General features: G+C 37.9%; 1 protein-coding gene across 1 annotated transcript in view; it reads left to right on the forward strand.

Moving 5' to 3' along the window:
• The first annotated feature begins 3,020 nt into the window (after positions 1-3,020).
• sro (SDR family oxidoreductase shroud) overlaps positions 3,021-13,878 on the forward strand; it is an 87,626-nt gene continuing 76,768 nt past the window's right edge. The window contains exon 1 of the mRNA XM_081731107.1: positions 3,021-3,557. Coding sequence (XP_081587233.1) covers positions 3,188-3,557 — 370 coding nt within the window. The 5' untranslated portion in view covers positions 3,021-3,187. The remainder of the gene's footprint in view (positions 3,558-13,878) is intronic.

Consider the following 13,878-nt stretch of genomic DNA (forward strand, 5'->3'; position numbering starts at 1 on the left):
ATCAAATTTTGAGAATGATCTGTTTGGATTGGAATAATAGAACACACTCTAGAATATTCATATCTTCTTACTTCAGCGTAGCTGGCTGATATTCCAAAACTATGCAAGTATATCTATCTATATATTGACGAAATCCATAGTATCGCAAACAGTAAACTCCAGTTGCTAGATGGATTGGTGATATAAACGTACGAGGCCGACACATAGAAATAATTGAATGGCAGATCATGTTATGCATCCGAGATAACATATTTGAATCACCTTTCTTACTTCTAGTTACATTTTCAACAAAAAAATTTAATAATTGTGGATCCTCGGGAGTAACTTTTTCCAATGAAGGAATTGCTTCTTTCTAGGTAGACGCGATACGAATGCATTGTTGATGCTTCTATTTTTAGACATGATCTGCTTTTCTTTTCTTGTTTGCTTCATTCTTTGAGATAAGAAGGCAGTAGTTTGCTGTTTACTTTCATACCACTATGAACCACATTAGCTTAAAATTTATGTATATTTAGAATATAATAATATATAGACTACCAGCTGTTATGCCAATGATGTTAAGGGTGAGTCTACTGAGTATTATATATATATACTTTATTTCTGCTAGTAAAAAGAAAAAAAAAAGGAGATTTAAAGGAACACAATATGGACAATTGAGTGACAACAAAGCAGCTCTGTCCACCGATATTTTTCAAAAAAGTCGAATTTCTCGACTAATTGTATTCCGATTTGGATGATTCTTTTTTTAAAGCAAAGCTAATTAAATGTTCAATCTAAACTATTCCGAGCATTGTTTGCGAATTCCTAACGGTTTTGGAGATTTTCTACATCCAATCCAAGAGCAGAACTTTCACAATGTATCACTTTATACTTTAATGGAAAATGGTGACTTTGTGTCAAACTTTACGAGAAAGAAGTATTAAGAAAAGTCATAGATTAGAGCTTCTAGAACAAAAGTGCTTTTACAGAATTGGAATATCTTAAATAGTCTCAGAGTTACAAGCTAAAATCGGGAGACATGCGCATTCCGGACGGCCGCCATCTTTGGCCGCCATTTTGAGGATGAGGCGCACACGGGATTTTAGGGGACTTTGATATTTTATTGAAGATCACATGAAAAAAATTCCTGAAATTTTCAGCTTTTTCTAAATTATTTCAGCTCGCGGTCCTTTATTTACTGGGCTATAAGTATCATCATGGAATAGTTACAGCCAGTCACTATACTCGCCGCGACCTTATCCTGATAGCCGAGATACGCAACTTCAATTCGGGCGACTCCGCGCATGTTACATAGTTCTTCACGTTACACACGTAAAACATTACTTAGGAGATCATTCAAAGAGCTAATTGAGTTCAAGTATATAAAAATGTTAATATAGAAACAATATTTAAAATAAAAGGTACTAGATTTATTAGTAACGTGTTATGAAAATGACGTCACGACTCAGAATCGGAAAGAGAGAAGGAAAGAAAAGAGTGAAAAGCCGGTAGCTAAGATGCGAGTCTCTTGCAAGTGTTGCAAGATTATAAACTTGAAAAATCTTATATCAAAAACAGAAGACCAGTAAAATTAGTTAATTGATCAATGTTAGAAATCGTCCACAATGGATAGGAAATGGCTTAATATTTTTGTATGATACATAAATTAGAGTTGCTACCCCGTAAGAAACTTCTATGCCTGCTGATAAATGAAACAAAAGAAAGAACGTGACTCACATGTAACTTCTGCAATTTTTGTGCAGAGAGTAACACTGCTCTGCCAAATATCGTCTTCGGGCTTGCGTTAGTGTGGGTACGTGGGTGTAGTGAAACTGAAATCATGGAGAGTGTTAAGCGCGAAATTGAAATCATGAATGAATCCGAATTATCTTCTCAGTATTATTGCAAACATGAGGAAGGGCTCTTTAAAGTCAAGCAAAGTAAATTGTCAACAATGTGTACTCTCGACTAAGAGAAAAATGTGCAGACAAAACTGTTGAAGAAATTGTTGATATGATTGTTGCCGGTTCGCAGCTGGTTTACTCATTGCTAACGTAGAGTTGCTGTGCTTTGAGAAAAAAAAATCGTATTTTTAATTTATTATGTGGGAGGGTAGCTGCTTGTGTGTTTCTGTTTATGATTGACCTTTTCCAGGTAGATATATCCTTTCTTACCTTAATCAATTGAAATGAATAATCAAAATAGTTTTCATGCTCTCGAGTTTTAATTGTGAGGATTGGAAATACATCACGTGCGAATTTCCAATACATTTATTACTATTGTCTTCATGAATTATTAAAAACAAATAAACCAAGAAATATTTTTCGGAGCGGCAGGAAAAGAACGAGAAAACACCGCTCCGCGCATATCAGCTGAGACCCAGAGCAGCGCCAGTTGAAACCTTGGCGAATGAGAACCCAACCAAAACACACACACACACACACACACACAAAGGCTTTCCTGCGAAAAGGTTCGCGCGGCAACATGTATTAATGCGCTTGTGATTCGGCTCTCAAGTTAACATTGCGATTCGTGGTTTTAAACACCGCTTGAACAAGATAGCATGGAAAAATAAATATTTAATAGCCTATATTAAAATACATACATAGGCCTACATAAGAAAAACACACGTATTCTGAAATGATGAGATTTATGTTTGAGTCTCTCACTCCTTAACGAAATTCTGAGAACGCCACTGGTTATTCAATCATGAGATTTTTGTAGTTTTAGTATTCCTCTAGTTTCCACATTACTTACCGATAAACACATAATAATACATATATTTCTAACATACGCAGTTCTTTTCCTTAAAAATAAGAAAGAAAACTATTCTGTTTTAACCTTATTTTCCTAATTTATTCCACATCCATCAATCGAGATGAATTTATTTTCTTGGAAAAGCATCAGTGAGGATCATTGTTTGAATAAAACATGACTGCTTCACGTCATTCGCCAGATATGAATCTAAACTATGGTTAAAATTGAATTGAATGAAACTCAAGTAGTTTCAAAGTTTGTCGTCTGAGGGAAGCACTAGAACTTGGCAAAGTGACAAACAACATAACAGGTATACTTCTTGTGACAGGCAAATTATTTTTGTGTTGTCTTACTTCTATTAAGTTTTTACCTGTAAGCCTCGAATAAGAACTTGCTGTAGGGGAAATTTAAGTATTCCTGTGAATCGCGTTCTGCCTACACGTCTTCTAAAATGCATATTTTTACGAAGCCTGTAAAAATAGCAGTGGGATTTCTCGCAGCAAGTGTAACCTACAAAGTTGTTCGAAACATTGTGTTCCGTCCATTTGTACGTGCGCTTGGAGACAGCAACAATAGCAAAAGAGCAGTGTTTATCACTGGCTGTGATTCTGGCCTGGGTTACTCACTCGCCCTTGATGCGCATAGACTGGGCTTCGTTGTTTTGGCAGCTTGCCTTCAACCCGAAGGCAAAGGGGCGCGCCTTCTGCGTGATCAGTGTGGCAATCAAAGACTAAAAATTTTATCTCTTGATATAACAAATGACGCAAGCATTCAGGCTGCGAAGGGAAACACAGAAGATCTGCTCACACTTGAAAGCCTAGGTAAGTTCATTCATTCTACTAGCAAGACTGCACATTTTAAAATCGCTCTTTTCTTTGGCTAAAGATGCGTCTTCTCTCTCTCTCTCTCTCTCTCTCTCTCCCTAAAAAAAAAAAAAAAAAAAAAACCAGCAATTTATTATTGATTACTCTGCATTTTACTATTACTATTGCAATATAGAAAGGAACAGCTGGACTCGTAGTCAATGGTCAAATGTACTCTGTCAAGGGATTAGGTGGCAGGTGCAAAGGTATAATAGTAAAGGAATTCGTGAAATGAGTATTGTACCAAAAACAAACAAAACAACAAGGGTATAACCAGCGAGTTGTTGTAGGGACAGCGGACGACCCAAAACTTTTTGGAGGGGGCGGACTTTCTACATACTAAATACAAAACAAGAGTACTTTCTTTTTCCTTTTTTTAAAAGATAATACATATTATTATTATTATTATTATTATTATTATTCAGTTTTACCATACGGATCCACAGATTGTAAAATATACGAAAAACTTTGGGGAAGTCTTTAATTTGCCCATTTATGTCGAGAACAGAACCCAACGAACCTCTGCGCGGCTTCTAACCCGTTCCTACTCCTACTGCTACCCCTAGCCCCTAGTCCTACTTCTATTACTACTTATACTAGGGATCCGTATAGTAAAACTGAACGATTATTATTATTATTATTATTATTATTATTATTATTATTATTATTAGGCCTATTATTATATTTTTAGTACATTGCCTTAGAAGGATTTGGCTATGAAAATACGAAGTTATATTCACAGAGATTGTAGGAAATATACCAATAAATTATTCACAAGCAGACAAAAATTGTTTATGGAGATCCATCTGAAATGAAGTGAAATTTCTATTTGTATGTCTCACGGTTATGCCCTTTAGGCTAAGTGAAACGGATGATTAATGACGGTGAATGACAGTGAACTAATATATGAAATGAAAATGTGGGAGGAAACGAGATAGCTAAGCCCGATAAAAACCACAGACGCTCAAGTGCAAATTCCTTGGACTTGAGTTCGGAACAGTGTTACTTTCAGATATATTTTTACGGGGCACTGCCCCCCGAACTTTTAGAGTGCCCCACCGGAGAAAATAATACGTCTATAATATAATAATAAATAGAATAGTACAAGCAGTGCCTCCCGGCAGGGCCATAGCGTGGATTGTAAGCGCCCGGGGCGAGAATTCCCAGGCGCCCTCCTTAATGTGTTATGAACAGGGGCGGACTGGCCCACCCTGCTACCCTGCAAATGCAGGGTGGGCCCCCTTCACCAATTTTAAAAAGATGTGCTCAATTAAACCTACCAGCATCAAAAATATGGCAGAGTAACTCGCGCAAACTTGTGTTTTGCATAAAAAAAGACGTAAAGTTAAACTTTCATGAACAGACCTTATTCTTCTTCACGTTTATCGACTTGAAAAGGTTCCGTCTATAAGACAATCAGGCCCTAAAACATTGCGGGGTTTGTGATACAGCAGCTGTTAAAAACGAGCACGTTAACTACTATTTTTTTAAATATAAGAAACACAGTAGATTTCAGGCTGTTATTGGATTTGGATACCATTGCCTACTCCGTCGAGTGGCGATGTTTTAAAAAAAAACAATAGTTTCGTAGATATTGTTATTGTGGAAAGTGAAGGTGGAGCCGGAACGCTTTTGAACTGCATTGTCCTCAGACCAAGGTTCGAAGAAAGAAGTCGGATCAGGCTTCGTTTTTTTTTTTTTTTTTTTTTTTCAGTGCGGTAAAGCGAAAAGAAATTAGTCACCACTATCAACGATTGTTTTATACAAACCTCAAACAATTACTATGAAGTTGCTGCCCTCGGCTCGTGTTTTATTTGTATATTAAATCGAAGAGCAAATTCGATAGCAGCAATTCAATTATTGGAACACCAGTTACATGTCGTTTGTCGTGGAAGACAGATGTGGTTGTGTCAGTATGGATGGTAGGGGTGATTGTAAGATTACTGTAAAGAAAAAATATAAAAGTGGTGTTAAAAAGCGAGAACACAAACGAAGATGTGATTTACAAAAAGCTGCATCTGACCCAAAACAGCATATGCTATTTGAATCTGTGAAGCCCCAAGAAACAAATGAGCGTGATGTGACTCATTCGAGTACTGCAGGACAGTTGCCAGGTATTTTTTCCTGTTTTTCTGTCTAAGATGTTTGTAAATTATAATGTATACACCACGTCTTTGGATGATTTCAGTCAATTGTAGCTTATCTTTTATGGCTATTTTTACTTGAAATTACACAACTTCAACAGGGGAACACGAAATTAACTGAACTGTTTGCTGCCACGTAGTGCTTTCAAACAGGTCAGATCAGGGTTTCATGGGTCAGGGGTCGAGTCAAGCCTGCTTGAGACACGGATCGGGTCAGATCACCTACGCTAGGGTCAGGGCTGCTCTAGCCACGGGTCGGCTCGGGTCAACATTCTTATGCGCTGTTTCGGCTAAATCCTTCTCGGGTCGAGTTGAACGTCGACCCGACCCATGACCCGAATAGGTTTTAGCCGAAACGACGCATAAGAAAGTTGACCCGAGCCGACCCGTGACTAGAGCAGCCCTGACCCGACCTGTGACCCAAGGAGGTTCGACTCGAGCCCTGACCCGATGAAGCCTGACCTGACCCGTTTGAGAGCACTAGCTGCCGGCACAGGGCTCAGTAAGCGTTGGTGTAACTTCTAAAAGTGCTGAACACTTATGCTGTCAGTCAAATCAGTGTGTATATCGTGTAAATGTTAACTTTCCTTTAGTTATTTAAAGTTAATTTAAAATAAAAGTGTAGTAAAATGTAAAAATTATTTGTAATGTGCAAAGTAGGTATTCATATGAAAAGAGAAGTTGGGGCCAGCCGAGGAATGGGCGGACTACACTAGACGATAGACGATATCTAATCTTTCTGCGACATGAAGATATGATATTATGACTTACTTATGTCAAGGAAAATCTTGCGTTTCGAAATCTATCGCAAATTTACTTCCAATCGCATTCTTTGTGTTGCATTGAGGCCACAAAGTTACAGCTTTTTTCAAGTTTCCAACACTGACGCCATGTCTGTTGTCTCACCTGACACGCTTGGGAGGGGGGAGTTGTCTGCTAAGAGCGGGGCGTACTTCCTCGAGATTATACAGCAATATTTAGACGAATTTGTGTATGTGGGTTACATTTTCTTCTCACCAAAAAGACAGGTACCGAGAGAGATTGCGGCACATTCGCGAGCAGACTCCCGACTGAAGTAAGTGGTATTTTTTACGTATCAAGGGGGAGGGGAGCCCCAGATCAGCTATGACAAAATACGTATCTTCGTTAAGTAGGGTGGTTGCAGGTTTGGTTACTTAAAAAAAAAAAAAGTACTTTTATATGTAATACTTTGGACTTTTATATGTAATACATATGAAGAATGCCAAGTACATTTTTTACAAATTTTATACAGTGGGCCCTCATTTCAGTTTAGCAGGGTGGGCCCTATGGTTTCCAGTCCGCCCCTGGTTATGAAAAACAACCAGAGTTTATTCTGTACTCCTAGATGTAACCTCCTCAGACCTGAAGCTACGATAGCAGGTAAAAATTTACACGACTGTAATTAAATTGGTCATTCATGACCAAAAAGTAGGAAAATGTCTTTTAGTAAAGCAACGCTCTGGATGTGTTACACAGTAAGGTATCATATTTGATATCTTAGGTCACAACCAAGCCAATACATGAGTTCCTTGCCTCCAATTTAGATTAGCAGTTATGTCCGTATATAGTGAAAATGGTAAGAAACAATGTTATGATTACATATCTATTAACTAACTAACTGACTCTATGGCCTATGGAACCCGAAGGTTCAATGCCACCTTCACGGAAGCTCTCCACTGACTTCTATCCTTAGCCAACTGGATCCAGTTTCTACTTTGTATTCCTATTTTTGCGAGATCCATCTTAATATTGTCCTCCCATCTGCGACTAGGTCTTTCTAATGGTCGTTTTCTCATTGGTCTTCCAGTCAAGACTTTGAAAGCGTTTCTACTTTACATAGGCCCTATCTATACAATATTTTAATTTCGATTACATTCTAAATAAATACAAGCAATTTCTTCAACTGGTGAAATAAGACAAGATGAGTATCGTACAAATGTTGAAATTGCTTGAAATTTTGAAATTTTCCATCCTGAAATTTGACCTACTAGACTGTATTTCGGGATTATATTCTGGCACAAGTTCTGCATGACGTGTTCTTTTCTTAGGAGGTATAGGAACAATTTGCCTCTGTTTTCTTTTCCTTCTAACTTCTTCACCACTGGAATCCTCTGTTGAACTTGGGGGGCGCGGTGGCTCACTGGTGGAGCCCAGCTCGCGCCGTGTGGACTTTGTGGTGGACAAACATCGTGCTCGTGGGTTTTCTCGGGGTTCTCCCGTTTCCTCCATCTCTTCATTCCACCATTTTCACTCATCTCTCATCATCACCGTCTCCCTTAGCCTAACCGGCATAATCGTGGGACGTAAAACTTAAAGATTTCATTTCCTCTCTTGAACTTGCATTTGCATCAGCGGCAGCACCCGTATCAAATATCAGATCTTGTGCAATTAACAGCTTGAACTTATAGTAATCAAGAATGTATTTTTCTGGCATTTAGTGGCGTTTAGCCTCTTCACGGCATTCAGTCCAAGCTGCTGCTGCCACAAACTCGACGAAGTGAAAAATACATCTTACAGCAAGGGCGCCGATTTCTCTGTAAATTTGGGGGGAGGCATTCAGATGCAGAAAGTATATATATGAGGCTTTTAAGACAAACTGAATTCAAATTATGTCAAATATTGTATATTCATAAATACAATAGGGGGCCGACATGAGCTTTGGGGAGGGCAGCCCCCTCGGCCACCCAGGATCGGTGCCCTCTTACAGTCCATTTTTTGCCCTTGATTTGATGCGCTACTTGGATATTACACCGCCCATATGAAGATTGTACTTTCTGACAATTGCTGGTCTTGGAACCTGCACATACTCTTTCTGGTTTTTGCACCTGCAGCGATATTCGTCACAGGATTCATCCCTATATTCAAAGAAGCAAAGAGCTTAGATTGATTATCAAACCATTTTACTATTATTAATTTATCATCGTTTCGAACCACCTGGTCGTAGCTGCCTCTACCCCCGGCTTTTTATTGCGAGTCCGTCTTCAATTAATGTACACATTTTGGAATGCGAGATTTCATTATTGTTCCTTTTGCCAGAATATTTCTCTCAGACAACATGTCCAATAACGGAATGGATGAAAAGTGTCGGTCGGTAGATAATTCTGAGTTATATGGTAAACTGACACAATTTGAGAATGACACATCCACCAACATCAAGTGTCTCGATTTTGTGAACACTCTACTCTTCAAATTCGTTATCGTCGTCACTGCTTCCAAACTTGGAGTTGGAAGGGTTCAAGCGCAGTGCTAATTCTATATATTCTTCTGTGAGTGCTGTAAAAGAGAAAGTACTCATGTCAGTGCATTCCTATAATTCACTTCCTCAGTAATTATATTTTTATAGATTGCATAAAATAAAATATATTGCTGAGGTACGACTCGTATTACACGCAAGAACATGTGTACAGAACTACACATGCACACATTCAAATTCAATCTTGTATTCGTATTGAATAATAAGTAGACTTCGGATTTTAAGGCAAATGCCTATTTTGTTCCCTTTATAGGAAGTAAAAAATACTTCGGATCTTTACGAATCATGAGGAATTAAGCCTATTAAAACACTTTATAAGTGCCCTAAAAATGCCTAAAATGGAGTTTAGCGCCTATTTTGGCCGTTTTGGCCTAAAAATGCCTAAAACTGCAAAAAATACAAAATTCCTGTATTTTTTAAATAAACTTTTTTTTTAGTGTTGAGTGAAATTTAATTGACAAATCTGAAGGCAGAGTGAGTGTGTTTGTCGAGGCTAATTTTAGTCTAACTCGTATGAAGAAGTGAAACGCAGAGGGTGGTTGTATGTAAAAAATTGTTTCTAAAAGTTGAGCTATTTCTGCTCAAGGTCAAGCCCATTTGTGAAAGACAAAGACAAACCATCCCTTTGCATCCTGCAGACACTGTACTGAAAGATCTCTATCTCTTTCTGTCTGTCTCTCTTTCCCCAGGGGCAAAACCAAAGCTATTGCTAAGTGCATATCGCAGAAACCAATATTCCCCTCCCTGCCGTTCTGCATTCTTGGAACTATTCCACCTTTTCTCTTCTGTAGCGGCTCACTTCAGCTCTTCTGTGATCCGTTCAGCTCTCTGGAATTTGGACAATAGTTTACACACACACATTCACAAATCAACACACAGCTCTATTGAAGCAAGAATCTCTTCGGGTCTTCGCTTTCAATATTTGGGAAAAACCAAAGTCCACGAACAGAAACGATTCATGAAGTGACGCGGTTCAGTTTACTGGAGTATCCATCCATGTATCATTTTCGGGTCAGTGCAGTGATTTATCTTAAACACGTAGTTCAAGAACGATACATCGTCTCTACAACGCATGAACAATTGGACTCAACGGCTTACAGCCCAGTCACAGATCTTGAGGATTCTTAAAAAGAAGTTTTGTATCATACGCAACAATGCCAAAGGAGAAGTCTTCAAAAAGTACCTTGATTCGCCAGTGGTTGCAAGAATTTCCAGATCTAACATACGATGGAAGAATAATCTTTTGTCCATTGTGCAGCAAGCAGGTAAGAAAAGCTATTTTTATTTACAGAATTTATAAATTTAATTAAATCAATTGTACACCCCCCCCCTCCTTGTTTCTGTATAGCTAGCTAAAGTAAAACCTTTATCAATGGGAGGTTAACTATTTTAAGAGACAACGTTACTGAGCTGCTGAACTCGTGAAAATCTAATTTACATGGAATTTAGATCAGTTAAGAAAAAACATAAAAATAATCCTGTAACACAGGAAAATCTTTAAAATGTAAAGACTTCTAGCAGCCTGCTTAAATGAAATATATGAACGATGGTTTTGAAAGTGCTAATGGAAGAAAGTGTCTAGACTTACACATTCAACAGTTTTAGGGATTCTCGGGGATCTTGAGAAAAGCGGACATGGCATTCTCGGTTCTTTCCGAAGGACTCCCCCCCCCCGAAAAAAAGCGGTAAAGGTTAAAAACAATGTAAGTTAAAGTTGACATATTGTGTCAGTAACTCCAAAAGGGGTCCTCTTTTCGGAGAAAAATGTTTAATGCCAGCAATTACTCGACAGTTTCAGGAGCTTAAGAAAACATATTTTTGCTATCTCGTTTTTCAAAAGAAAAAAAAAAATACGAAAGAAGTTAAGAAAGGCGGGATTCAATTTTTTTTAAATGCCAACAGTTCCAAAAGTTTGAAAGAAGAAATGTGCAATGCCAATATTGATTATCTTTAAAAAGTTAAGGAAACTGGATATATCCTTTCATCCCGAAAATATCTAAAAACGAGGATTTCAGTTTGAAAGAAAAACTAGAAATGTCAATATCTTGAAAAGCATAAAAGATAGGAAAAATGTTTAAAGGCCATTTTTTTTTTTTTTTTTGTTATTTTTCTCGAAAAAGAAAGAAAAGATCTGTTAATAGTTAAATAACGGCGTTTGAGGTTCATAGATTGTCTCAGAACTTGTTTTACGAAGCAGAAACTTGTTTGTCTCTTTGTTTTTTTATTTATCAATTTTGCTCGAGGTGCTACTGTCTATTGTCTTAAGATGCTATTGATTTCCATCCATAGTTACAGACAAATAAATTCCACACAGGGGCAAGAAAAGAACAGTCTGACACTCGTCTAACAAGAATTACAATTGCGGATAATTTTATTTTAGGACAGATCTTAAGAAAGGAAGAATTTGTCTCTGATGTTCTCTCCCCAAAGCCAAAAAAAAAAAAAAAAAGGAATTCTAATCGATTGCTCTCTCTCTCTCTCTCTCCTGATGAAGAATATCCATACACCTTTTGTCGCAGGGCCGCAAGAGACAACTAATTTCCAAAAAAAAAAAAATTAAAAAACGCCAATTTTATTTATTGTATCATGCTGATGTTCACGCTCAACTAAGGCATTGCTAATACTTTATTTTCGTTCTAACTTTGGTTTCTGTCAGTTGATAGTTGCAAAAATTTTGAATTTTTGAAATTTTAAAACGGCCCTTATTTTAAATTTTTGACAGGTCACTGATTTTCACACTGAAACATTTTAATCATATTTTGGGGAAAATTTGGTTCAAATCAGTTAAAAATTTTGTAAATTACAGTTTTAAAGAAAATTTTAAAGGGACGATATTTTGAAATTTTTCATGCAATTATTTTGGCATCCAAATCTCAAACAAAATATTGCCAAATTATGTTTTAATTTTTGCCAAGTTGGAGTGTGTCAGCATTCGAAATTAAATAAAATATAGTGCTTAAAATTAAATTAGTTACAGTGCTTAAAATTAAATATTATTTCTCAGATATTGATATACAATTTTATTGCTTCTGTCTGTAAATTGGGGATTATTCTGAAGTAAAATGCTCATCGATTAGTCTTTTATTTGATCTGTTCTGATTCGAAATGGGACTGGGGTATATTGGTCTTTAACGAGGTAGACCAACAAGTTTGCCTTTTTGTCAACTTTAAATCAATAATGTAACGTTCACCGATTAAAAAAAAAAAAAAAAGCACATTACGACCAGAAAGGCAAGCAAACAGTGATGGTAGTTGTCGCAATTAGTGCTCTCAATCGGGTCAGTTCGGGTCGACTTTTGGTTGGACACCCTCGAGTAACGGGTCGGGTCAGGTCAGCCTAACTCGGGTCACGGGTCGGGTAGCGTTAGACCAACTCAGTTCACCGGTCGAGTCGGGTCACCCGAGATAGTTTGACCCGACCCGACTGGTGAACTGAGTTGGTCTAACGATACCAGACTCGTGACCCGAGTTAGGCTGACCTGACCCGACCCGTTACTGAGGGTGTCCAACAATAAGCTGACCCGAACTGACCCGTTTGAAAATACTAGTCGCAATGTACACGAAGAAAATTAGAGAATTTGAAACCGAAATTAAAGTTAAAACGCCACCATCTTCACTAGTTTTGTAAGAAGCATTTGAAAATATATTTCTAAGCGTTTTTTTTTTTTTTTTTTTTTTTAAGGTTTCTCAGGAAAAGAAGTGCCACTTAAAGCAACACATTGATGGTGCTGGACATCTTGCCAAATCTAAAGCGAAGAAACAACAGAAACAGACACAGTTAACTCAGCCTTCTGGATCTGGATCTGAATCTGGAACTGCGAACACATTTAATGCGGATCTTGCTAGAGCCCTTGTCGCTGCCAACATCCCATGGAACACACTTCAAAATGAAACATTCCGACAGTTTTTACAGAAGTGGTGCCAGCAATCGATACCGTGTGAGTCAACACTCAGGAAAACGTGTTTGGATTCTGAATACAACAATACACTTGATACAATCAGAAAGGATATTGGCGATTCCAGCATTTGGGTAGGCGTCGATGAGACTACTGATGCATGCAATAGATACATAGTGAATGTTGTTGTAGGAAAACTTGATGAAGATGGACCTTCAACTCCTCACTTGTTAAGTAGCAAGGAAATTAAGAAAGTGAGTGCCCAGACAATTGCTTACACCGTGAACAAAAGTTTGCAACTTCTGTATCCTAGTGGTGTGGATGATTCTAAAATTCTTCTTCTTTGCACAGATGCAGCTTCTTACATGATTGCTGCGTTTAAGAACCTAAAACCTTTCTACCCCAACCTCATCCATGTTACCTGTGTAGCACATGCTTTTCATAGAATTTCTGAAACAATCAGGAACGAATTTCCTCAAGTCAATGCCCTCATTTCTAACATGAAAAAAACTTTTTGCAAAGCCCCATCGAGAATCGCTGTCTTTAAAGAAAAACTGCCTGGCATTTCTCTTCCTCCACAACCTGTCCTAACGCGCTGGGGAACATGGCTTGAAGCAGCTTTGTATTACGCAGAGAACTTGGACGCTATTGCTGGTGTTGTTGGCGAACTTCCTGGTGTGGAAAACATTGCAAGTGTTTCAGTTTTGAAGGAACTTTTCAAAGATCCCATTCTCAAAAGAGATCTTGTATATATCAAGTCAAATTTTTCATTCTTACCTACGACGATCACTAAGTTGGAAGCTACGGGAAAGCCACTTAGTGAACAGGTGTCAGTAGTTAACGAAGCCGAAAAGAAAATCCAAAGTGCTACGGGGAAAGTTGGGGAAAAAGTGCAGTGTAAGTGGGAAAGTGTAGTGAAGAAGAATGAGGGATTTCTTGTGTTGGCTCGTATAGGGAAAGTTTTG

This window comes from Thermobia domestica, chromosome 11, assembly GCF_964235325.1.
Source record: "Thermobia domestica chromosome 11, izTheDome1.hap1.1, whole genome shotgun sequence".
Classification (NCBI taxonomy): Eukaryota; Metazoa; Arthropoda; class Insecta; order Zygentoma; family Lepismatidae; genus Thermobia; species Thermobia domestica.